The sequence below is a fragment of the Callionymus lyra genome, chromosome 6 (genome assembly GCF_982586985.1).
Source record: "Callionymus lyra chromosome 6, fCalLyr1.hap1.1, whole genome shotgun sequence".
NCBI classification, from domain to species: domain Eukaryota; kingdom Metazoa; phylum Chordata; class Actinopteri; order Syngnathiformes; family Callionymidae; genus Callionymus; species Callionymus lyra.
Window position 1 is genome coordinate 15742198 of NC_141823.1, and position 25317 is coordinate 15767514.

Genomic DNA, 25317 nt, shown 5'->3' on the forward strand with positions numbered 1-25317 from the left:
GCATCTTGTTTTCCTGGCCTAAGCAGATCTCAGATGTCCTGTAGAGGCATGCCTATGAGCCCTGACAACACTTTTGGCACAGCGCTATCTCTGAGATTACCCAGATCAGAGAAAATAGGACATGTTATTTGCAGCTTGCCAGGAATGTGCCAGCAGACGTTCCAGTCCCTCCTCTGCTCTGGTCTTTTTTTTTTTTCTGCACTCTTTTTTTTTTTTTTTTTCAAAGTGTTTCGAATTCCAGATATGGAATAAAAAACATGTTGGCCTTAGCAATTTACACTTCACTTTATTTTTCAACAGTACTGAGTAATCAGTACTATTGAAACATCAGTACTTCCATTATATTCTAAGCTCCATTTCCCCATTGCTTCCTTTCAGATCATGATTATTTTTGTATTCGTCCCCTGGTATACCTTTCACACAGAATCATGGAATAAAAAAAAGGACTGAATAAAAATACTCTATTGCCTATGCTAAACTTTATCACCCTCTATTAAAGTATGTATACTTGTGGTTGTATTGGAAATAAAAAGCTATACTTTTTCTCAAGATTTAAGAGAACATGCCAGTTAAAAATGTATTTTGTCTTCTTTAAATCAACCCATTTATATATAATTATATATATATATATAATTAAATATATATACTGTATATATTCAAGAGTTTAAATCATTTTAATTTAATTGAAATTACACTAGTTTATTGGACATTAGATACTTAATACTTGCAGCTTAATAACGGATAATTGTGGATGCTGTTCTAAGTATGTTAGTGTATGGCCTTTCTCTCACTTTGTACTGTAATATTTTGATATTAATGTGTATTAAATGTGTCTGTAATGACACGATCATTTATTGTTATGTTTAGTGTCCGTGGTTGTCGCTCTAATATCTGCATCTTTGTCAGGTTTAGGAAAGAGAAAGCGAGTCATGGATGAGAAGGATTTGATGACGCCCCTGGAGCTGGGGTACGTGCAACGGCAACGTTCGCCTCCAATCGACGCTGTGCGTCAGTTTTCATGAAGACTCGTGTTTGCTCTTTCACCAGGTGGCGCAGAGAAACAAAAATCAAATCAGTGGCAGGGCGTCCGCAGGGCGACGTGGCCTACTACTCCCCGTGTGGCAAGAAGCTGCGACAGTATCCAGACGTCATGAAGGTACACGTGTGTGCTCAACGCTGTTAAAGCTACGATACACAGGCAGGTGCTTGAAGCCAGAAACTGAAGCAGCAGATTCATCCGGACTGATACAGAAAAAAAAAATCTTAAAACACTGCTCAGTTCTGTTGCTCCAACAAAGGCCTCTGTATTACCCCATTAATTACCCCCACCCTCTCACCCCCTGTTTCGTGTGACCCTAATAGTGAAGCTGATGTTTGTAGATTCACCCTTTCTGCTTCTTTTCCATCCCCTCCAAAAAAGATTTGTGGTTAGTGTTGGGATGCACATCTTTGGCCCATTTGTGCAACACATTACAGAAAGTGTGTAATCTTCTTTGTTGAGGTCATACATTAATTGCAGCTGCCAGCTTTTGAGTGCAGTCTCCAAACGAAAAAAAAAAATACTAATCCATATCAATGACCTACTGCCAGTCAGTCAGCAGGCAGTGAAAAGAGAAGCACAGCCGCAGATAAATAAAAAAGGGCCTGAATGTGCACCCCAAGGTCGCAACAGTGTCTTTTTTTTCTGAGAGCACTACATTTTTTTTGTGTCCTGTGGCTTTTATCATGATTAGCAGGATTGCAAGAGATTTGCACTGTAACCTCCGACTCCCTCCAATCCACCCCCTCCTAGTTGCTTTTCAATGTCATTTTTGTTCCTGCCTAAACCAACGCCATTATTATTTTCTCTTCTGTAGTATCTATCCAGAAATGGAATAAGTGGCATCACTCGTGATAATTTTAGCTTCAGTGCAAAGATCAGGGTTGGTGACTTCTATGAAGCCAGAGAAGGACCCCAGGTGACTGCTTTTCATCTCTCTCTCTCTATCATTCACTCGATCCCTGTTCATCCAGCAGCAGGTAGAGAATCATGTGGCGGGTAGAGAATCATGCAGCGGTTTAGTGTATTCATTAGCTGTCATGACTTCCACAGGTGACGTCTAAGTGATGTAAATATTTGTAATGTTTCTTATCTTAAATGTTCTACCATTGATGATAAGTTCTAGTTCTTGAATACATTAACGTCTGTTAAAAAGTACAGTGTTTGTCTATATTGCCCTGATGTGATAAAATGATACTTGGAGCGAGTTATTAAAACGCTCTTTCAAACTTGTCGTTGCTCCTGTCAGGGATTACAGTGGAGCCTTTTAAAGGAGGAGGATGTCATTCCTCGTATTTTGGCCATGGAAGGTCGCAGGGGTCGCCAGGCCAACTCTGAGCGTCACTTATCAGCGGAGGCCAAAGCTAAAAGGAGAAAGGGACGACCTCCAAATGTTGGGGACCCCCTCATGCCAGAGGGGCCGAGTCCGAGTGAGGTTAAACTGCTTCGCAAACTGGAGGCACAAGGTGAGTAAAGTCCGAGGTTTGTCTGGATGTAACGTGAGATAAAAATATCTGAGGATGCTCACATGTGGCCCTTGGCCTGTATTTATGTGGCCCTTGTGATGGTCAGAGGGGAACAATAAAGTTGACCGTGAAGCAATATCTCTGATGCCTCCAAGTACATTATTATTCTTGTATAAATGACATTGTTTAATTAAAATGTTGTTTTCATGGCTTTCTGCATGAAAATGCAGAAAAAAAAGTTTGAAAATTGCATTCCCTTTAAAAAAAAAACAAAAAAAAACAGAAAATATTTATTTTTAAATGTTTTTATTTCTCTCTAAGATACTGAACGCTTGATTAGAAAATAAGTATTAATTGTTTACCATAATAATATTTTGTTAAAATGTCAAAGTATTTTCCTTATATTAATTAAGTATTTCCCCTCATTTTAAAATCATTTTACATTTAAATATATATTCAATCTTTAAGCTTCTTTCATTCATTCAGTTACAGGAGTATATCAATTGAATAATGAAGGAAAATGATTCACTACTTACAGTACTTGCGGTACAAGTAAACCAGCACTCACCATGAATCTGTAATTAAAGTAAAAACTACTTGCTACTCCTTATTTAGCTCTTTTTACTTGTATTGCCTACAAGCAGAAAGAAGTTATTTCGGCTCGGCTGCTCTGCTCTTCAGCATTTTTTCAAACCTACAATTGGTGTCAAACATGCTCAGTCAGAGTCTTCATCAGCATCCAGGGATCCTTCCTAAAATTTCTCTCTGACAATGACTTTTTTTATTCTCCACAGAAATCGCTCGCCAAGCAGCCCAGATGAAACTGATGAGAAAACTGGAAAAGCAGGCGCTGGCCCGGGCAGCCAAGGAAGCTCGGAAACAGCAGGGTAAACACAATTCTACTGCTGTGTACATGTAGTCCAGGCAGCCGCGGAGAATTGTGTCACGGTTGTTTTCATCCGTGATTTTATGGAGAGGTGGTTAAAAAGATGTTTGTCATTTGGTTTGTGGTTTAACTATCGTGGTGGCTGAAGTTGATTTTCATGATGGGTCACACTCTTGATCTTTATTCTTATATTGATGGTCATTGTTGGATGACTTGCTTAATAGTCTCTTGGACAACTGCTGAACAACTATAGTATGAAAGTATATCGGTGTCATCAGAATATTGAATGATTTGAATTAAAATTTCAAATGTTTAACCTTTTTTTTTATTGTAATGTTATTGTAAACATGTAATTATATCTTGTAATAATTTGATCTCCATTTGTTTTCAATGATTAATTAAAATAAATAATTTAGATATTTTTTTTAAATTTAATTTTCTTTTCGCACAGTGATTCTAATCCTAAGAAGAGATAATGCGATTAGAAAATCGTTTTTCAATTAAAGTAATTAGAATATCAAACTTTTTAAATAAATAATAAATATATTCTAAATACTATATTTATTCTTAGAATTACAATATCAAACTGTGTGGGGAAAAATTCATTTGGGAAAAAAAATCAGATTTTTAATTTAATTCAATAATGTAAAAGAAAGAAAATATATGTTTAAAAACATTTGAAATGTTAAATTGAACCATTCAATGTTCTGATGACACTGTTAAACGTTAACTGTTTAACTGTTCTATCTGGAACACCTCATTAAGAAGCCATTCTACCAACTAACCTCATCTACCTTGACAGCAGTGAGTCGATTTCATCAATGACAACATTAACTTGTTCTTCCAGCGATCATGGCGGCGGAGGAGAGGAGGAAGCAGAAAGAGCAGATCAAGATCCTCAAGCAGCAGGTGTGTGGACGCCTGTACGCCGAGCAATAAAGCTCTCACACGCCCCGCTCATCTACAGTGACACGTAGTAGATTTGTCCGGTAGTGCTCTTGTGGTGCTTTTTAGTCGTGAGTCATCGCAGCCGCAGCAGCAGTAGACCTTAGTCGGACTTCTTTTTGCCCTTCACGACATGAACAGAGTGATTTTTATCTCCCCATGTTATCCAATTTCTCAAACATTAAGAGGTTTTGCTCTTCTTTCTAACAGGAAAAGATCAAGCGTATTCAGCAGATTCGAATGGAGAAGGAACTCAGGGCACAGCAAATTTTAGAGGTACAGAATCCGATCCAGCAGCATCTGTGATTAAGCAGAACATTCCTGGATAGCTGCAGCCCCTCAGTCTATAGTGTTTTAATCGTGCTAAGCTCATTACTGAACAGCAGCATGCATTGGAGGAGTTGTGCCTCTTCTTAGGCATAATTCCTCATGGAACTAATGCTAAATTGGTCTTGGTTGACGGCTGTTGAATATTAAAATGGCTGTGGTGCCTCTTCAGACCTTATTTAAATTGGACAGAAAATACTTTTTTCATCAGACAACAGTAACAGTTTAGCATAACTGGGTCGAGGGGAAAAAAGGTGCTGTTGTTGTGTGTTCGCATACACACGAGCAGGGAAGAGCACACGCACACACACAAGTGCACACAATTATGCTGTAGGAGCTTCAAAGTGTTTTAGCAGGACTGAATCAATTTTGAGTTGACACGGTTGGCAAGCCATTCTTAACGGGAGGCTTCAACATTTCCACAATTATGCGCTAAAGAGATACATTATTCATTTGCTGTGTTTTACAAATTTGACTGGCATTTGGGAGAATGAAAGTCTTTGCTCCAACCAGAAAAGTGCAAACAATCAGTTTAAAGTGCAACAAGCCCTCATCCAAGACGGATTGATGCCTGTCTGTCTCCGCCACTCCTGACCTTCATTCCTATTCATTTTTATTCACAGGCAAAACGAAAGAAGAGGGAGGAGGTTGCCAATGCCAAAATACTGGAGGCCGAGAAACGAATTAAAGTACGCTGCTTTACTTAATTACAAAGGGAAAGAATGTCAAACAATCTGTACCAACACTACTTTAATGAATAGTTGGACTACTAGACTACTTTCATGTTCTACTGCTTCAGATGACAAGTTTACTACTGCTATATGCTACTATTACTGATATTTCTACTACTATTACTGCCCTTTTAACATCAATTACTGCATTTCTTCTTACTACTACTGCATTTTCTACTACCATTACTGCATTTTTTTTACTACTATTACTGCTGTTTATGCTACTATTACTGCCGTTCCTAATGCTATTACTGCTGCGTCTACTACTGTTACTGCTTGTTCTACTACTATCACTGCTGCTTCTACTACTGTTACTGCTGTTTCTACTACTATTACTGCTTGTTCTACTACTATTACTGATGTTTCTACTACTATTACTGATGTTTCTACTACTGTTACTGCTGTTTCTACTACCATTACTTCTGCTTCTACTGCTGTTACTGCTTTTTCTACTACCATTACTTCTGCTTCTACTGCTGTTACTGCTTTTTCTACTACCATTACTGCTGCTTCTACTACTATTACTGCTGCTTCTACTACTGTTACTGCTTTTTCTACTACTATTTCTTCTGCTTCTACTACTGTTACTGCTTTTTCTACTACTATTACTACTGCTTTTGCTACTGTTACTGCTGCTTCTACTACTTTTGCTGCTGTTTCTACTACGATTACTTCTAAGTTAATGCTATTACCACTGTTTCAACTTTTAATAGCATTAGCTTACAAACAGATTATCCTAAACTGTTGTTCATTTTCACCCATTATCCATTTTAGTTGGAAAAATACCAAAAACAACAACATTGTAATGTTTAAACTAAAACATTTAACATTTTTCAGGAAAAGGAGATACGAAGACAACAGGCAGAGATTTTAAAACATCAGGTAAGATGACGTTTTTTGATCTCTCTGTCACTTATTATTATAAAATGTTATAAGGATAAGATATGATTGTGTCTTGACATGAATTTGAAAGTGTTAGGGGTCACACATCTTTTTTTCTGTTTTTACTTTGGTGCTTTGGTTTTTACTTCTGTTTGATAATAACTTGCCAACTCTCTCTGCCAGGAGTTGGAGAGGCATAGACTAGATATGGTATGGGTATGTTTATTTTTGTACATCTAACACCTGCATCGTGTAACTGGTTGTGTTATGGTTGTCATAGCAATGCATTAAGTGTAGCACTGGCTGCTGTCATACTACATTCTTCTGCATGGCTTTCCAGCAAAACCAACAAAAGAGAAGAGTCAGTATGCCGCCTCCATCTGCTCGTCCTGAGGGACAACTGACCCTGTCACGGTGGCCAGTCAGCTTCTGTTCCCCTCCCCCATACTCCCCCCACTTCTACTCAGAATGCATTGCAAAAGAACGCTAGCCAATCCACACTCACTGTCTCAAAGTGCACTCCAGGAGTTTTCATCCATCTCATACATCGTCTAACTGTCGTATTGGAGTAGCGTGTGTTACCCATGAGTGCTTTGCGACTTCGGCCCGGACATCGAGCTTGTGTCTGTTCGTCCGTGTTTCTGTTCTGCAGTCCACACAGTTGCTGGACTTTAACCCGTCACCATCCCAGCCTCCGAAATGAAAAGAGCTACCAAGAGTCATTTTTGTCTTCATGGTGGAGTCCCAACAGCTTTATCTCCACCTTTTTTAAAAGTAGACTTAAACTGTGTTGAATATTCAGCACGTCTTTTCCACCATGGAGGTAAATCTGGCTCTGTGTAGCGATTTTGTTTTGGCCCGGCTGCCCTGCTTGTTGCCCTCTTCACTCACGCATAGTAACAGCTGAATCTGAAGGTCTGCCTATTCACAGTTTTGAATCTGTGGACACCATAGAGGAGATTCACAGACGTGATCAGCAAAACCTAAACAACCTACACTAACTGCTCTTGGTCATACTCTAATGCTATACTACTATAATATAAAAAAGAGAGGTAATGACAGGCTCACGATTCAGGGAGGGAGCATCAAATCAAATGATAGTCACTCAGCAGTGATTCCTTCGCGCTATTACAAGCGACTGTGTGTCATGCACCAGAGAACATAGATGTCTCATCCTCAGCAGTCACACTCTGTGCTTGTGCTTAAGTCGTCAAAAACCATGAAGCAAAACCGTTTTGTTTGCCGACTTATCCGCCATTATTATCTCCCAAACCGTTTGATGCTGTATGACATAAAAGTATCACCGCTTTATTATCACTGAACACAATCAATTTAAGGTCAGTGACTCAATATTTCCTAGGCGCCATTGCTGATTCAAGCTGCTTCTCTTTTTTTTAAGCCTGTCATCACATCTACTATGTATCGCATTCTTATGTGTTGCTTTCCCCCCCGGTTGTCATCGTACGTATGTACTCTTCACTTAAGCTTCAGCCATACATATGTCAGCGTATACATGTGAAGCATCATTTTGTGTTCGTACAAGTACGGTGCCTTGATTGAGTTTGGTGCATTTCTATCCTACATCACCACACACTACATTTAGCTGACTGTGATGTGTGTATAACGTATGCTTGTTAATGTGCGTCCGTGTCTCTGCCACTCCAGGAGAGGGAGAGGAGGAGGCAACATGTTATGCTGATGAAGGCGGTCGAGGCTCGCAAGAAAGCCGAGGTACTCCATAGGCACGCAGAAAAATGCTAAGACACTTCCATTATGCCCATGCTGGGATTCTGCCTTTTCTCCCTTTTTTTTCCTGCCTGTGTCCCATCCATTCATTTCCCTCCATATGCACTTACCAAGTTAAAAGATTATGGCCCCTAAGCACTTTTTCTTTGAATGCACAGACGCATTAGCAAGAATTCTAATGGTGCAAAGTCAAATATATTTTGTAGAAGCACACACACACACACACACACACACACACACACGCTCGCAAATGTCCACTTTTGCTACTAATGCTTCCCTTCAATTGTGAACTCTCCAGGAGCGTGAGCGAGTGCGGCAGGAGAAAAGGGATGAGAAGCGCATAAACAAAGAGCGTAAACTGGAGCAACGCAGGCTGGAGATGGAGATAGCCAGAGAACTGAAGAAGCCAAACGAAGACATGTGTCTATCTGATCACAAGGTAGAGAAAATATCATGTAAACGACATCGCCAGGTTTTCATTTTGAGTCTGACTGTCTACTTACGAGTAATAATGACATTATTGCGTTTGCAATTGGTAATTAAATATCATTTAATTTGTTCATCTTTTCGTGATTACAATAGTTATTAATAGTTTTTAATGGCTAAGATTAATTTTATTTGCGGAAATATGCGCCCCCAAGTGGATTACATGTATTACTGCATGATCACTTCAATAATTTCACTTCAAATGTCAAATCCATATGTTTAAACCACACCTGATTTGTGGATGAAGTCTAAACTTACATTTCTCATGTCTGATGTGTTCAGGCTCTTCCGGAGTTCTCCAGAATTCCCGGCCTCATCCTGCCAGGACGTGCCGTTTCCGACTGCTTGATGCTCATGCAGTTTTTGCGGGGCTTCGGCAAGGTTCTAGGGCTGGACCTGAACATGGACGTGCCGACTCTGGGCATGCTGCAGGAGGGTCTGCTCAACGTGGGCGACAGCATGTGCCGGGTCCAAGACCTCCTGGTCAAGCTGCTGTCACTGGCCGTCTGTGACCCCGGTTTACCTCCCGGACAAAGGGTCAGCAGTTAAATTATGATCGATTAATGTTTGTGCAGATCCAAAAATTGTGTCTTATAATTTGGGAAAGTTTAAATGAATTTGGGAAAGTTATAACCTCAAATTAAGGGGGACTGTGGCGGGGTCACTGGTCAGGATATCAATGGTGACCCTTGTCTACTGCACATTTTGTCAGTGGAATAGGATTAATGTGACCAGACTGTTGTGCTCAAAGGGTCAATGGTTCAGTTATGAGTTAAGCATTCAAAAATCTGCATCAGTAGACTCTTGGCAGATGTTACTTTTTTTTTTGGGCTTTAACAACAAACTTTAGAGCACTGCTAGTTGAGATATTTACCAACCAAAAGTCAAGATTGACACAGAAATGAAAAGGGATCATAATGTATAGAATTCTAGATTATTTAAGGTGATGATCTCTTGGTATGTCCAGCCATGACTCCAGTGTTTGATCATCTCTCCCTCCCTCAGACCAAGACCATGCTGGGGGACCACCTGACCAATGTTGGCATCAACAGGGATAATGTTTCTGAGGTGCTACAGATGTACATGGGGTCTCATTGTGCCAACACTGACTTGGCTCCCCTGGCGCTCAGTTTGAAAACCAAAGCCTTCCAGGCTCACACTCCCTCACAGAAGGCTTCCATCCTGGGTTTCCTGGCCAACGAGCTGGCGTGTAGTAAAGCTGTCATCAGGTGGGAGACATTTGAATCAACAACATTATTATATCAATTCTGTTGTATATACTTGGTGAATGTGTGTCTTTACACTGTGTGTAATTTCCTCCTGCAGTGAGATCGATAAAGGTCTTGATCAGATGGCAAACATGAGGAAGGACAAGATAATCATGGAAGGAAAATTGAAAAAGTATGTTCACTTAAATGTTGATTTAATCTTTGTCCACTTGCAGCATGATGCTTAAGAAGTAACTCCAAACCCTGTTTTATGATCCAGGTTACGGACAATTCACGCCAAACGCACTGGGAAGAGAGAAGCTAGCACGGGCGTGGAAGAAAACCAGGGTGTTGGAACACCTTCTTCTGCCAGTAAACGTAAGCGAAAACTCGGAGACAGCGAGGATGAAGACGACGATGAGGACGACAGCGACGACCAGGCAGACGAGGACGAAGACGAGGAGGAGGAAGAAATCAAAAAGGTGAAAAAAAACGAGACTTATGAGGAGGTAAATACAAAAGTATAGTTTGTGACTCCAAAGCAGTCCAAGTGCTGTGTAAATAACATTTTATTTGTGGTCTTTCCTGCCAGGATGAAGTGGATCAAGCCACAAGTCTGGAAGAGCTGGAGAAGCAGATAGAGAAGTTAGCCAAGGTAAATAAATCGTAGGAAAATCAATGACTAGAATCTATTTCTTGTGAGATGTTGTTCAATGAAGCTTTGTCAAGAGAGTCAAATGAAATAATTGAACTTGTGTCTTGATGATTACTTTTGATATATATATATTGATCCTCACACAGTCATGGAAGTAAAGAAAATGTTTTCAATTCCAGCAACACCACCAGACCAGAAGAAAGTTGTTTGAAATTTCACATTCCCTTCGCTCCATGATGTATGGACAAGACCGCTATCGCCGCCGGTACTGGGTTCTCCCTCACTGTGGGGGGGTCTTCATCGAAGCCATGGAGAGTGGAGAAGGTATGAGAAGAAGATATGATGCCCATTATCCTCTCTTTACCCTCGTAATGTCAGGTTGAAATGAAATGATTATTATTATATTTTATATTTCAATGGACCTTTAAAGATTATAACGATGCTTTTTTTGCACAACTATGAGGTATTTAATATAATTAATATAAGATAGTTATCATTTTATTTTATATAATTAGTTTTATTTAGTGTTTTATGAAACTTTCACTTGCTCTATTTAATTTTTACTAACTTTTTCTTAATTATTAATTTTCAAAAGTTGATCCTTTGTCTATGTAACTTTTTGCTGTTTCCTCACAGCACCTGAAGAACTTGAGGAGGAGCGACAGAGGAGGAGGAGAGCAGCTGAGGAGGTCAAAGTCAAAGAGGAACCTCAAGAGATTGAGCTTCAGAAGGAGAAGTCCGGTGTCCTCGAGGCCCTTAAAATACACTCGCCACAGAAAATACACACCCCAGGCTCAGAGCAACAAAAGGAACTTCACAGCTCTGTAGCTAAACTGTGCACAATCGAGGGCGCCGCCAAGGAGGTGGGCAGGGAAAGTATAAAGGTGGAGGACAAGGGAAGTCCCCGTGCGAGGCAGAACGGCAGCCCTGTGGGTCCTCCTATTGTCACAACCTCAGTGATATCATCCTCCCCCTCTCGTAGCACCTCAGAGCCTTCACTAGCGAGCCCCGCTTCCATGGTTACCACTAATGAGAGCCCAAATATTCCCGCTCCAGCATCTACTTCTTTATCAGCCTTGTGCCTACCGGCCCAACATGAGAGTCCCAGGAACACTCCGCCAGCCTCGGCTCCTTCTCCACATCTGGCCTTCCAACCAAACGACCAGCTGCTGAGAGTGCTGACGGAGAGGAGCGGCCACTGGTTCAGCCTGCTGCCCCGCAACCCGTGCGATCTGTCGTCGCTCACGGCCAACTCTCCAGGAGCTCCACGCGTGTCTCCTCAGGCGTCCTCCACTCCCAGCAAATCCAGATCCCCACCTCCTTCTCCTGCCCTGCCTCTCACGCCTTCTGCTGCTTCTGCCTCCGCCAGTCCAAACCACCCAACGGGTCTGCTGCCCTATCAACTCTCAGCCCTGCAGGTCAGTGCCCTGGCTGGATTATCCCTTGCATCAACTCCGTTGCATCATTTTCTCACCTCTTGCATTATTCAACTTCTCATCCGTCCGCAGGCGAAAACCGGCGGGTCTTTGCTCGGGGTTTCTTTTGGAAGCTGGTCCAGCAGCGTGCTCAGCCCCAGCTTGCCCTTGTGCAACAGCCCGAGTCCAATGCCATGTCTCTCTCTGGATGGAAACACAGCCGCCAGTGTCTCCAGCAAGAGTGAATCACCTTTGCCTTGCATCGAGAAAACCTCATCCATGCCTTCACCTGCGCTGGAGATTCCCAAGTCCCTCGATTATTCCACGGCACGGCCGATCCCAGAGGGTGAGCGTCCGCATAGGGAGGATTGTACTCGACACGCATGAGCAGGTCAGAGGAGCGCTGACATCTGTTTGTTCCAGAGATGCTGACCGGCTGGTGGCGCGTGTCCGATATCGAGGAGTTGAGGGCTCTAGTGGACTCTTTGCACAGCCGCGGCATCAGAGAGAAAGGCCTCCAGAGGCAGATCCAGAAGTACATGGAGATGATCCCGCAGGTCTGCACCAAACACAGAGATGGTGAGTGAACTTCAACCATCTCCAGTTGGTAATCCCGTTGCCAGACCTGTACATTTAACTTTGGAAAAAGTCAAAGAAGGAAGACGTACAACGGATGAAAAGCATATTATTATGATTAATTAAAGTATATTTTTTAAAGATAAGTTATATTTTCGCTATTAAAAAAATGATACAATGAGAAAACTGAGATAATTTACCAGACCTTTGAACTATATTACGAAAAGAAACTGCTTCTTTCATCGAAACTAATTGCAGTGTTCGGGTGTTTATAAAGCACTTCCTGAACTCAAACTTGCATCTCTTTATCCGTGGGTTAATAAACAAGACTGGAAAACGTGAAACCAATATGTCCAACTGATCTTCTGACTTAAATAAAATTACTTTAAGAGTCATTTTACAACTTCATAAATGTTCTTGCATTATTATATGCATTGTTCGATATGGAATTATTGTACTTGGAAACTGGGGGAGTCTGGGTTTGCTCTGCAAAGCTGCTGACTTCTGTAATAAGGTTGCGTGAGCAGAGAGCTGTTTCTCTGCTCTCAGATGTTGGATGTTGAAATGTCGACATAGGATAAACTCTGCAGGCTTTACAACAGACTGAAAGGCTCACGTCAAATCCGGTCCTTGACCAAATAGTTCATTAATAAATGTATGCAAAATGTTTGTTTTGGTAGCCTAGCACGGGCAGAGAGTACACAGTTGCTCAAATATTTATTTCATGACTGTGGGAGGAAACCAGAGCTTCTTCCTATGAAGCCCACTTAAACCCATTAAGAGAAGAAGTTGATCCCGAGCTACGAACGTCTGCACTGAGCTAAATGTTTTCTCACATTATCGTTGGACTTATTTTCTCCATCCTAGTGGCCATGATCGAGCTGCGGGAGCTGGAGGAGAGCCAGGTCAGCGTGGAGTCTGTCCGGGGCTGGTGTGTGGAGGAGCAGGCCATGGAGATGGACATCGCTGTGCTGCAGCAGGTGGAGGAGCTAGAGAGGAAGGTCACGGCAGCGAGCCTGCAGGTCAAGGTAGAGACGCAAAGTCCATCATCAACGTGTCTGTCGAGTGTGTTGAAAAAAAAAAACATGTTGTCATCAATACCTTAAAACTCAACAGCGGACTTCCCCCCTCCAGGGCTGGACCTTCCCGGACCCCCAGTCCGAGCGGGAGGACTTGGTGTACTACGAGCACAAGCCCCCGACCAAATCCAGTGGGTCTTCGTCGGCCAGCGGCGGCGACAAGGAGTCCCGGGATCACCCAGAGGAGCGGGGGGAGAAGGGCGGGGTGATGCGTCACCCGGACAATCCACTGGACATAGCAGTGACACGTCTGGCCGATCTGGAGCGCAACATCGAGAGAAGGTACCTGAGGAGCCCCTTAGGTACCACCATTCAGATCAGGCTGGATAATGTGGGTACGGTCACTGTCCCTGCCCCCGCCCCATCCACTAGTGCTGACAGGGAAGGGTAGGTCATTTCTCCAACCAAAGCTCCCCGCTCCCCTCCTGAGACCCTTTCCTCTCTGTGTGTGCACTGAGTCTCCCATTTACTCTGAGGGTCTTTGCTGCTTTAATGGGAGGTCTTCCATGGTGGTTGGTGGCTTTTTTTTTTCTCGTGCCGTTTTTTTTCTGGACTTGGGGAGTCTCTACTTGGGTTTTTCATTTTTCTGTGCAGGTGTTTTAATACCGCCATTCCCACTGCATCGTGCTGTGCATCCGCATTCTCATGGCTCCCACTTTGTTTACACTCAAAGAGTTTCCACTCCTCGACTCCTTCTGCATGATTGTCCATGTAACACGAACACAGTCGGTGTGCGTCTCTCCGGAGTCCCCCCCCCCCCTCCCCTCAAAAAAAAAAAAAAATCCTTGTGTCTCTGCACAGCTGAAGCTCTGCCGTGTTGTTTGCATCTGGTTGAATGGACACTGGTGTTTACACAGAACTCATGCAGAAACTTTGTCATGACCTTTTAGCGTCTATTTTTAACCACCGCGCTTCGTCGTAGATGCAGGACGGCGGGGAGGAGTATAAGTACTGTAGCTCGCGTATTTTAAACTCTTATAATGTATATCTTGAGCATGGAAAAAGACATAAACACAGTAGGTTACTCTCTATTACTTCCTGCTTCTAGAGGGTCAATAATTTCTCATCAAAAACACCTTACATTTAATTGTACAGATACAGTGCTCCCTCGTTTATCATGAAGGTTATGTTCTAAAAAAAAACCCTGCATTACAATCCATGAAGTAGTGACCGTTTAATTATTACATTTTCAAATACATGTGCAGTAGATGCTTCATAATCTGTCATGCACTCACTGTAAAACCTTTCTGGAGACATTTTCACACAGTTTAGAACTGAACTGCTCACATAATGCTTTGCCGCCCAGCCAATCATTAGCAGCTGGCGATTTCTTTGACATGGCAACATAGACGTAGAATTTAAATAAAGTAGTGACGCGACCAATCAGTTGTAACTAAATAGAGCAGTGTGTAGAAAGGCATCATGGGAGTTTACAAGCAATTCAATCATTGTTAGTAACATTGTGAGATAACTTGTAACTATACATTTAAATATGCAGTACAGCTCAACAAAAAAAATCAGTGAAACAAGACCATGAAACATGGATATGTCGAGGGACTGTTAAACTTTGGCAAACAAAGAAGTAGCACAGCTGTGTACTCTCTATTACTTCCTAGTTCTAGAAACAAAACTATTTATCTTAAGAATATTTTTACAAATGACATACAGATTTAACAAAAAGAATGTCAGTCTAAAGTTATTATACGACGTAATATTAGAGATGATGTGCTGGTGAGATCCAGTGATGTGTACTGGAAGGTTCAAGAACATCCAGCTGCTACACACACACTTGAGTCGGTCACCGTGAGGCTCTAAAAGGTCTGAGGAAGCATCTGTGTGAATGTGCGAATGACTCTCGGACCCGTGCGCTTTCCTTCCATCGCTCACTCTGGTCTCCGCTCATAGATGCGAGGAGGAGGTGGCTCACGGCATGAAGGTCTGGAGGAAGGCCCTGAGTGAAGTCCGCAGCGCCGCCCAGTTGGCCATGTGCATCCAGCAGCTGCAGAAGTCCATCGCCTGGGAGCGCTCCATCATGAAAGTGGTGAGCAATCCATTCAAGAATGTCATCTGAGCGAATGTCGAACTGGTTCTCATTCAATCCGCCTTTTTTTCCCCTCTTTTGTTCAGTACTGTCAGATTTGCAGGAAGGGTGATAACGAGGATCTGCTGCTGCTGTGTGACGGCTGTGACAAAGGCTGTCACACTTACTGCCATAAACCCAAAATCACCACAATTCCAGAGGGAGACTGGTACTGCCCAGCCTGCATATCCAAGGTAAAGTCATGTTTCTCAGCCATTACGTGCATCGTACTTCCAAGAAAAGCCTAAGTTTCTTCCTCTGGGAATATGTGAGACTGGCGTGAATTTTCAGATCAATTTAATCTTTTGAAATGGATTCCTTTTATTAAAACACCAAAATGTTTCTGTTTCTAAAAGCCCTGAGCTTATCAGCTTCATTGAAAACCTGTGTTTGTTACATAAGTGTAGGTTATTGTTTGGTAATTAAAATTTGATGTTATATATCGTCCACCGAGACTCTTCATAAATAGCATCACATGAATATGTCATAAGTGTCGAGGGGTTTGCAGTGTCAGCATGTTGTGTGAAGGGATTCGTTTGTATGAGTTTTATCAAATGCTGGGGCCAAACGTTCAGGTTTTTAACCCTCGTGTTACATTAGGGTCAGGATTACGCATTTTCTTTCGGGCCTTCGGGTCACATTGACCCTGAGATAAGACAAGGGTTGAAGAACGTTAATAACTTCAATAAAAGATGATTTAAAAATAACAGAAAAATACTTTGTATAAGTTACATTCATTCTGTCTGTCAGTATTATTTTGGAGCTTAATTGTGTGTGTGAAGTACATGAGGGGCTCCAATGATCACTGTCACAACTGGGTTTTTAAAATATATGTAAGGATTTTTGAAAGTTATTTCAAACAAAAAAATGCATCTTGGAAAAGAAAAATGTCATCAAAAACTGTTAGTTTTCAGTCTGGTTACTGCAGTTTATGAGCGAATCTGAAGTTTTCATCCCGTGTTGCAAGTGCAGTACATGGTTTCCATGACTACTTCTTCTACTCTGTAATCACCACTTCCTTAACCGAGGTATTGAGTCACTGTCTGAGCATTTCTTCAAAGAGATGGAGTAAAAACATTTAGAATGGCTTAATATAATCAGTGAGTCAGCTCATGCCTCTGCCAGGGGCCTCATTTAAAGCCCTGAGTGTCTGACATGTAGTATTTGAAGGTTGATTTGAATCGTTTTGAGGGTATTATAAAGTTTTTTTCCTTCAGCATCATCCATGTTACCTATAGTCAGCCATACAAGTCGTCGATGTTACAACATGATTGTCCTGAAAATGTCATTCAAACTTTTAAACTTACTCAAAGAGACGAAAGCGTAACCTCCTTGGCAGAGGTAATAATATTGTCCCCCCCCCCCCTTTGCAGGCTAGCGGTCCCTCCCCCAAAAAGAAGACCCCCAACAAAGCTGCCACGACCAGCGCAGCCAACGCCAAGAAGGGAGGCGAGGCGAAGAAGAACGGGAAGCCGGCCGGAGAGATGTCGGAGGAGGACTCGACCAGCGCCGGCAGCACTCCCAAGAAAGCCGCGAAAGACAACAACAAGAAGAGGAAGTCGGAGGAGAGCTCACCTGCTCAGCCGGCAGCCAATCAGGAGAACCCCACCTGCGTGAAAAGAGCAAAGACGGCCAGAGACAACAACAGGGATCTGGGACTGTGCAGGTCTGTTTCCCGAGTCAGAAGGAAACCGTTTTAGCTTCATCCTAAAGTTTGACTTAATTTAACTTAATTTAACTTCTTATTTGTGACGACGTGTTTCCTCCTCAGGGTTCTTCTGGCTGAGCTGGAGAGACATCAGGACGCCTGGCCCTTCCTGACTCCAGTCAACCTCAAGTCGGTCCCCGGATACAGGAAGGTCATCAAGAAACCCATGGACTTCTCCACCATCCGCGAGAAGCTCGTGAGCAGCCAGTGAGTAGCAGCTTCTCTCAGACCTCCTGGAACATCGAGTCAAGGTTTAGATGGACTCGTTTCACGATGGATGTTATGATGTTCTTCAGTTGTTTCCACTCGTGGTTCATATTCTACAACGTTCTCATCATTTTGCATTTTTTTAAATCTTGGAATTTTATTTTATTTCTTGATGAATTGATAAAATACAAGTAAGAAATACAATATGATCAAAGTTAAGTCTAGCCAGAAAATTATAGATCCATCATAAAGTGACATTTATAACATTATTTTCTTGTGAAAATTTCCTTTTTATTAAATATTACAGTGTCTGAATAATAGTTGTTAAAAATATAGAATTTCATGTTTGTCTGACACACAGAAATGTAGACTCGTTGCTATTAATCCAGGTTAGTGACTTTTAAAACCAGCAACGTTGCGCCCTCTGGTGGGCATTATTTTAAATTGAGGTTGTGACCAAACGACAAAATATACGATATTTAATTTAGAAGCTTAAGTTTAAGTATAATGACTGCAAGAGGAGTACCAAGAGGAGTAGTTGTCTCTCGTATATCTCGGTGAAAAGAGTCATTCCTTCTCGTTTTCATTTCAGGTATCAAAACCTGGAGACCTTCATCATCGACGTCAACTTAGTTTTTGATAATTGCGAGAAATACAACGAGGACAATTCGGACATCGGACGTGCCGGCCACAACATGAGGAAGTTTTTCGAGAAGCGCTGGACGGAGCTTCTGAAACAAACTAACTGATGACGTGCCCCCCAAAAATCCTCTCCTCTGGTCCACCAGTCGGCGCCGGGCCGTTCTAGTGCGGCCCGGCAGGACGGGCTCGCGGTCCTGCCGCGGCCCGGCGGGGGCGACGAGTGCGGTCACGCGAGGTGCGCTGGATTCATTACAAACAGGGATAAAAGCCCCAAAGACTCGCAGAGACTAAAGGGCCATCATAGTGCAATACTAGTCCCTGACTCGGAACACTGCACTGATTGAATCCTCAACTGTCACTAGAATACTTTCCACTACCTGTACATATTTTCGTTTCTTATTTAAACTAGTATAGTGAATGTATTTAATTTTGTAATGATTATTTATGAATCAAAGGTCCACTTCATTTTCTATGAAAAGGAAGGTCAGCTAAATTGAAAAAGGAATGTGTCTTTGTGTTATAATTTCCCTCCCAAATATCAAACAAAGCCAAGAAAAAAAAAAAAACTGTTTACACTGTTCAGTGCTTTGGAGCATCCAATGACTGTAATCATTTGTTCGAGCTGTTCGACTGCATTTATTGACAGGAGCAGCCGTTGGACGATGGTGGCTCGTGTGTATATATTGTTTATTAATGTCTATATAATGTCTTGTTTGGAACGATGTGTAAAAAATTGTTTAAGAATATTAAGATATTGTTTATGCCTTAGAATGATTGTAGCATTCTATTTTAGTGAACGTGATGGAAGCATTATCATAAATATTGTTTGTACAGTATATGACATATCCTCTGCAAACACTGTGGTATCCTTAATCTTGGTAGTGCCTACCCTTCCAACAGGGGCATGTAGAGGATGTTTAATGTTTTCATTTTTACGACGTTTTCTTTTTGATATGATTTCAATCCAACAAGGCCTCCAAAGTTGGACTGTGACGCAGATCCAATTCCTCACCGCAGAAAAGAAAAAACACGGGGGGTCGGCGCTCCCGTAATATATTTCCTCACAATCTGCCACAAAAACCCGAGGACCTACGGACATTTGTGACCACTGTGTTGAACCTTGCTGTGTGTCGTGGCCTGATGGAGGCAGCTAGATTTTTTTGTACCCAAGTCAGAAGTACTTGAAGTTACTTTATTTAAGATATTGTGGAATAAAAGTATCATTCTTTTGTAGGAGCTTTATTTTTCACTAGTGTGTGGCACGGACCTATTAAAAGGATGTTTTTCAACGCAAAAGACTCTATTTTTCTTTTTCATTTCACACATTGAGTGATGGCCGCGCTGACGGTTCCGAGTTAAATTAGAAAATATGTCAAAAATACCTTTGATATTTCCCTTAATTTTAATCAATCCTTTAACACAATATTCTGCAGCCCTGCATTTATCGTCCTAACTCTTTATGATTAGATTAGATTCCCTCTATTGATCACAACCGAGCAAAGGACTGCATTTTTGTTCAACATGAGATGGTTAAGAAATAAAGATCATCACATAAAATGTTATCCTTTACTTTATATAGCTTTGATTTAAGTTAAGTTAAGAGTTAAGATGTAACGAAAAAAAATACATACAAAAAACAAATAAAATTAGATAAAAGTGGCCTGAGTTTTTACAGTGTACCACACACAAATGCTCATTATAAAACACAATATGAATCCAATTTCTCAAACACCTTGATTAAGAGTTTAATATTCCTGATAACGCTTTGAGAATTCTTCAGAATAAAATAAGTTGTACACCTCGCTGCATGTTAGCTTAAGAGAACACTAACATAGCAAATAAATAACAAGTGATTATACATTTTGTAGATGCGTTGTTCTTGTAAATGCGGACCAATGATCCGAGGAATGCGATGTAACTTCCGATGTCCGTAAACCGATTTTATTTTGAAGGGGTCGTTTGATGCCGCATTGCACTTCCTGTCAAAGTAACGAAGAGATAAACACCAAAATAAATCTAAATGCTTTTTTTTTTTCAACAATATTTACAGGAATTTGAAGTAAACATTGTTAGATATCGTTTTCATTATAATTCATGGAGCAATAGCTGATATTTACTGATCAAGTTCAGCTTCTACACTGATAGTTTTAGACAAATCGACCAGAAGACGGACAGAGTAAAACAAAAAGTTATATTTAGGCCCAAATTAAATGTGAAACCAGATCATAGCCTTTCCACCTTTCTTATCAGAACAGAGTATTAAAACATTCAAATATTGGAATTGATCATTAATAACTAAGTAAGTAAGTAAGTAACTTTTATTTATATAGCGCTGTATTTTTCTTTCTTTCTTTGATTACGTTAGAGATAACAACACGATCTGGAGTTAATAATCCATGCGTTTGTGTCTTCTCGTTTAGACTATTGTAACAATTTATTTTCATGTCTAAACAAGAAGGAACTGTCTCGCCTGCAGTTAATACAAAACTCTGCAGCGAGAATTCTGACCTGCTCTAGTAGAAGAACTCACATTTCTCCGATCCTTAAAACTCTTCACTGGCTTCCAGTTTCTTTCAGGATCAACTTTAAAAATTCTGGTTCTTACTTTCAGATCTATTCATGGTCAGACTCCTCCTTACATCACTGATCTGATCCAGCCTTACACCCCAGCTCGGGCTCTGAGGTCTGTGGATCAGAATCTACTGATGGTTCCTGAACACGATTCAGGACCAGAGGAGAGAAATCCTTCCAGGCTGTTGCTCCTAAGCTTTGGAACAATCTTCCTCTCCCTCTGTGTTTGAGGCTATTAATATATATATATATATATTTTATATATTTTCTTGTAAATATTACCTTTTGGGGATTATCTATTATTGTTTATTTAACATGATTATTTACTTTTATTATAACTGTTATCAATATAGTATTTGTTCCTATTTTAAATATCTGTACTGTATGTTTAATCTTTTTCTTTTCTGCAGAAACAACTCAAATGTGTATCAATCAATCACATTATAAGACGTCCGTCACATTCTGTTCTTGTCATTAAAGAGTTTCTTTGTCATTGTGACGGAACATTCTTTCACCATAAGAGCAAACATGAAGTTGCTTTGTGACGTCATTATTAAAGCTCAACATGAATAGATGATCGTGAGCGAACGTGTTCACAACATTAGGACTCTGATGATCCACTTGGAAAACATTAAGACTCTGATGATCCACTTGGAAACACCAGGATATACTGTGTGTACTTTTTATTGACGCTCATTCTATTGTTGTAAGAGCTGCTTTGAGGGATCACACCAGCGTAAGTACCTGCTACGCACATTTCTGTATAAATTCATACAGAACAGATTATTAATTGTTTTCACTTTGATATTAAACATGTTGACTAACGTGGAAGTAAATAGATGAATTAGAAATAAGATGAATTAGAATCAAAAATGATAAAAAAAATCATTTTATAATTTTCATTGTATTCTCCTTGTTCTTTTACGACTAAAGCACTTCCATAAGAAAATAACATTTTATTTTTGAACCATTTAAAGATCTCAAGTGTCAACAGTAATCTTAAAACAATAAAACTAATTTATTTTTGGATTTCTTAGCCATGAAAATGAAAATGGCCGACATACTAATATTGCGTCATCAAAGCATGACGACGGGTTCAAAGAAACCCGAGGTCACTGAAGTGACGCAAGAAAGACTCAAAACCTTATGTTTGTAAGTAAGTAAGTAAGTCATTTTTATTTGTATAGCGCTTTTCCAGACCAGGATCATAAAGCGCTTAAACAATCAAAACAATATTCAATAAAGTATATATTTTAAAGATCAAGATAAAACTGATAACACAACAGGAGTTCCAGAAAATCAAGGAAAAGTCTGAACAAATAAAAACGTCTTGTCTCGTTTCTTCAGGTCTTTAATCATCCGTTTGTTCTTCGATCATGGATGTTGCGCACCAAACTCAGTCCTCGGACCTGTCGACCCCGCGACCTCGCCCTGTGTCCCCCGCCAGCAGTGTCTCTGACTCGCAGGACTCGGATTCCGAAGCATGGAGTCCGATGATCCTCGTCCCTCCCCCTTCTCCAGCGAGCCCCTGTCGGTCCTCCCTCAACCCTTCTCTGAAATCATGTGTCAAAATTCGAAGGAACTTGCAGGCCTCACTGCTGAGGATTAAAAAATTCAGACAGAAAAAGGTAAGAAGACATGTCGTGGTTTTCCAAAGGGTTCTAAAACGAGACATTTGGACCGTGAGGAGTTTTGGGAAGAGTTTTTACTTCTTTTGCCACAGGCCTCTTCAGTCGTAAAGGATCAGGTCTGAAGTGTCAGTAAATATCTTGTGAGGGGCAGCACGGAGAACAAATGGGTGGAGTTGGGATCAATGTGTTGGTCAAAAGAAAAACCATCCGTCTAGATGCCCTACCCCAGGAGTTGGTTCTACCGTGTTGGATGATGTGGTGGTGATGGATGGATGGATGGCTGGATGGATTGATCATCTAATGGCAGAAGGAACAAAAGTCGTCTTAAATTGTTCCGTTCTGCAGTGCATGGAGAGGAGCCTGTTGCTCCGGTTACTCTTCTAAGCCACCAAACATCCCCACTCGGGATCATGTGATTGGGGTGAGACCCAAAGCCCCCCTCTAGGTAATAAAGACCCTTATAAGGCGATCCAAACATTGACTCAACTCCTCCAGATTGTTTTCCTTTATACCAGCTCCGTTAGAACTGAAGATGAAGTAAAACGTCATTCTTAGAACTCCACAAGGTCTAGGTGCTTCCTTACCCTTTAAATTAGAGGAGATATAATTTAAGACTGCATCAAAGTGACAGATGTAGCAACTCGTAGTCAGTCATCTTTCCTACTCTTCCTTCCCTTCTTCTTGTATTCCAGGGTCTGTCCATCCAGTGCAAGATTCGTCCAGGAAAGCCTAAGGTGCAGAGCAAGGGAGCAAACAAGCCTCGTAAGGATTTGTATCTTCCAGGTCAGCCTCGTCCGCCTAAAGAGCTGCCTGAGACTCCACCTCAGGGCCACCCTTTTGAGATCTTCATCGCCAACGCTCTACTGGGGCTCCACGATCCCCTTCTCTATGCAGGAGTCACACAAAGCTCCACACAGGAAGACCACCTAGAGACATCAGACTCTCTAGTCAAGACCCCTCAATTTGACAAAGAGCCAGAGTCTCTGGATCGGAACGCCATCCTTGAACCTAAAGAAGCTTCCGAGTCCTGGGCGAGCCTCTCAAAAAACCATCTGGTCCCTTCACTGGTAGACATGTTTGGAGGAGAGCCGGACATTGAGATTCCAGGGATTTGTGTCTCAAAAATCCCTGAGGCGGGAGCGCCCGGCGGATCTGTGGATGTAGAGACATCTGACAGCAAGTACGACAGCGATTGTGAGGCCATTACTTCAACAGACAACTTGTAACGTTTTCAGACTGAAACTTCTCATGAATGTCGCTCTGAGTCAGGAACAGCTGTGCAGACACCACCTTCTCTAAGATGTTGGACAAGAATGGGAGCTTAAATGCATTGGGAAAAACACCCGTAGAAAAGGAGAGGTTTACCATGTTGTTAACCCAGGGGCCAATTACATTAAAGACTTAGAGCCTACACAGAAGGACGTCCGATGAGCAAGAGGAAGGTTTCATCTTGTTCACCAGTGCAGAGGAATCAGCCAGAGTCACAGGGTTAAACGAGTACCACAGGCTGGAGACAGGCTCAATGACGGCAGCGGTTCCACACAAAAAGGGAGGGATTTTGTGATTCTGATTCCCAAGATAAAACAAAACAAAAATGACAGGACAAGGGTCTTTATCTTGATTTGTCAGCAAATACACATGCTTCTTCATGCTGTTCTTCCATCTACATTTTTAATAAATTCTACTTCTGAACAACATAAACCCCCGTGTTGCTGCAGTTGTTTTTACAGTTAAGTGGGTAGTTAAGTCCAGTGACCACTGATCATGATTAAAAAAATATTTTGTGATAATTTATTTTATCCTAAAGTTATACAACACATATTTTAAGAAGGCCCATTGCATTAGAATTTCATATTCATTATTTGCATTATTTTTTAAATTTTTTAAAAATTATTCTAAATGAATGATTATATAAGTCCTTTTGGTTTGTGCGCACGAGCACAAAGTAATGCATAAAAAAATAATAGTTAATAATAAAAAATGCCTGCTTAAAGAGCAACTAATGTGAAAATCCAATTCTCTTGACTCAATTTCCCAAAAGAGATCTCCAGATCGATTATTAAAGTTTATTAACGTATCTATCCGTCACACATGTTTCAAATGTTAAAGTCTTCCTCTCCAAGATAAGGTAAGGTAAGGTAAGGTAAAACTTTATTGACAAGATGACAAGATGCAGTAAGTCTCTCATCATGACCATGTTTTCAACTTAGTACTTTATAAAGTTCTCCCCCGTCTGAAATCTCAGTGAACAAGAGGTTACGAGAGCAGAGTCCATTATGACGTAGTAATGGCTTCACTCCTCTTCCAGCCAGCTGTAATCACGCCCGACTTTGTTTGCACAACGAGTCCCTTGGAGGTGGCGACCTCCGAGATTGATCACGCGTGGTGACAAACCTAGATGTTTGACCAACCACAGCAGAGTGGGTGGGGTTATGATAAACAAGATTTAAACAAGATCTCCTTAAGCACATTTTACATTTTTTAATGTAAATATTTCAATAAAAATAGTGGAGGGAAGGAATATTATAAATGGAGGTGCCATTCAAAGGAAAAATTAGATGAGCACCCCCAATTAAATACACAATTTAAATTTGTTTTTCGTGGTATTCCTTTTTTTTATACATGAACATGTTCCGGTACAATGTCAGTAGCTACAGGTAACCAGTAGAGGGCAGTGTTGTACAACATACATGTGGACCTCGCAACTATGACTTCATCTCTTTGAATCTAAACTAAAAACTGTTCCGTCTCGTTGTTTACTTCCCATAAAAACTGCGTTTTACTTTTAGTTTTTATTGTATTTTAATGTTGTATTGTAATGTGTGCTGCATGTTTAGTCTGTGTACGAGTGCAAGATAAATCCAGATGAGATGAAAACAAACAGCAAAAAATATATAAGAATTAAATAATAGATGTAAATAATTAAAAAGGTTAAATTGAGTATGTAATGCTTATTTTATTACAATTGAAAAAAAAAATGAAGTCAAAATATGAGAGGGTAAAAGTCATGGGTGGAACGGTTTGTAAAGGAGTGGTT

At 41.1% G+C, this 25317-nt stretch overlaps 2 protein-coding genes across 11 annotated transcripts in view; both read left to right on the forward strand.

Moving 5' to 3' along the window:
• The window catches only part of baz2ba (bromodomain adjacent to zinc finger domain, 2Ba), a 70866-nt gene extending 51492 nt beyond the window's left edge, over nucleotides 1-19374 (forward strand). Inside the window, exons 11-38 of one of the 10 annotated variants that reach the window (XM_087793901.1) lie at nucleotides 907-967; nucleotides 1048-1156; nucleotides 1857-1958; nucleotides 2289-2505; nucleotides 3300-3392; nucleotides 4239-4300; nucleotides 4547-4612; nucleotides 5287-5352; nucleotides 6232-6276; nucleotides 6460-6492; nucleotides 7942-8007; nucleotides 8321-8461; nucleotides 8791-9045; nucleotides 9514-9737; nucleotides 9835-9909; nucleotides 9997-10225; nucleotides 10309-10371; nucleotides 10551-10695; nucleotides 11008-11789; nucleotides 11880-12132; nucleotides 12210-12365; nucleotides 13230-13390; nucleotides 13479-13828; nucleotides 15347-15482; nucleotides 15569-15715; nucleotides 16895-17187; nucleotides 17293-17436; nucleotides 18029-19374. In XM_087793901.1, coding sequence (XP_087650027.1) covers nucleotides 907-967; nucleotides 1048-1156; nucleotides 1857-1958; nucleotides 2289-2505; nucleotides 3300-3392; nucleotides 4239-4300; nucleotides 4547-4612; nucleotides 5287-5352; nucleotides 6232-6276; nucleotides 6460-6492; nucleotides 7942-8007; nucleotides 8321-8461; nucleotides 8791-9045; nucleotides 9514-9737; nucleotides 9835-9909; nucleotides 9997-10225; nucleotides 10309-10371; nucleotides 10551-10695; nucleotides 11008-11789; nucleotides 11880-12132; nucleotides 12210-12365; nucleotides 13230-13390; nucleotides 13479-13828; nucleotides 15347-15482; nucleotides 15569-15715; nucleotides 16895-17187; nucleotides 17293-17436; nucleotides 18029-18185 — 4631 coding nt within the window. In that variant the 3' untranslated portion in view covers nucleotides 18186-19374. The remainder of the gene's footprint in view (nucleotides 1-906; nucleotides 968-1047; nucleotides 1157-1856; nucleotides 1959-2288; nucleotides 2506-3299; nucleotides 3393-4238; nucleotides 4301-4546; nucleotides 4613-5286; nucleotides 5353-6231; nucleotides 6277-6459; nucleotides 6493-7941; nucleotides 8008-8320; nucleotides 8462-8790; nucleotides 9046-9513; nucleotides 9738-9834; nucleotides 9910-9996; nucleotides 10226-10308; nucleotides 10372-10550; nucleotides 10696-11007; nucleotides 11790-11879; nucleotides 12133-12209; nucleotides 12366-13229; nucleotides 13391-13478; nucleotides 13829-15346; nucleotides 15483-15568; nucleotides 15716-16894; nucleotides 17188-17292; nucleotides 17437-18028) is intronic. The other 9 variants (XM_087793898.1, XM_087793897.1, XM_087793899.1 and 6 more) reach the window with 9 other exon arrangements.
• A 1872-nt stretch (nucleotides 19375-21246) lies between these two features.
• Nucleotides 21247-23981, forward strand: LOC148076548 (uncharacterized). Its single transcript, XM_087793404.1, has 3 exons — nucleotides 21247-21385; nucleotides 21997-22277; nucleotides 22973-23981. The coding sequence occupies exons 2-3, from the start codon at nucleotides 22026-22028 to the stop codon at nucleotides 23504-23506; spliced, it is 786 nt and encodes a 261-aa protein (XP_087649530.1). The 5' UTR covers nucleotides 21247-21385; nucleotides 21997-22025; the 3' UTR covers nucleotides 23507-23981.
• The last annotated feature ends 1336 nt before the right edge of the window (nucleotides 23982-25317 follow it).

Bases quoted from the DNA above. Each gene is read 5' to 3' on its own strand.
- LOC148076548 (XM_087793404.1), top strand. From the start codon at position 22,026: ATGGATGTTGCGCACCAAACTCAGTCCTCGGACCTGTCGACCCCGCGA. The intron at 22,278-22,972 runs GTAAGAAGACAT...CTTGTATTCCAG, and splicing joins AAAAATTCAGACAGAAAAAG to GGTCTGTCCATCCAGTGCAA.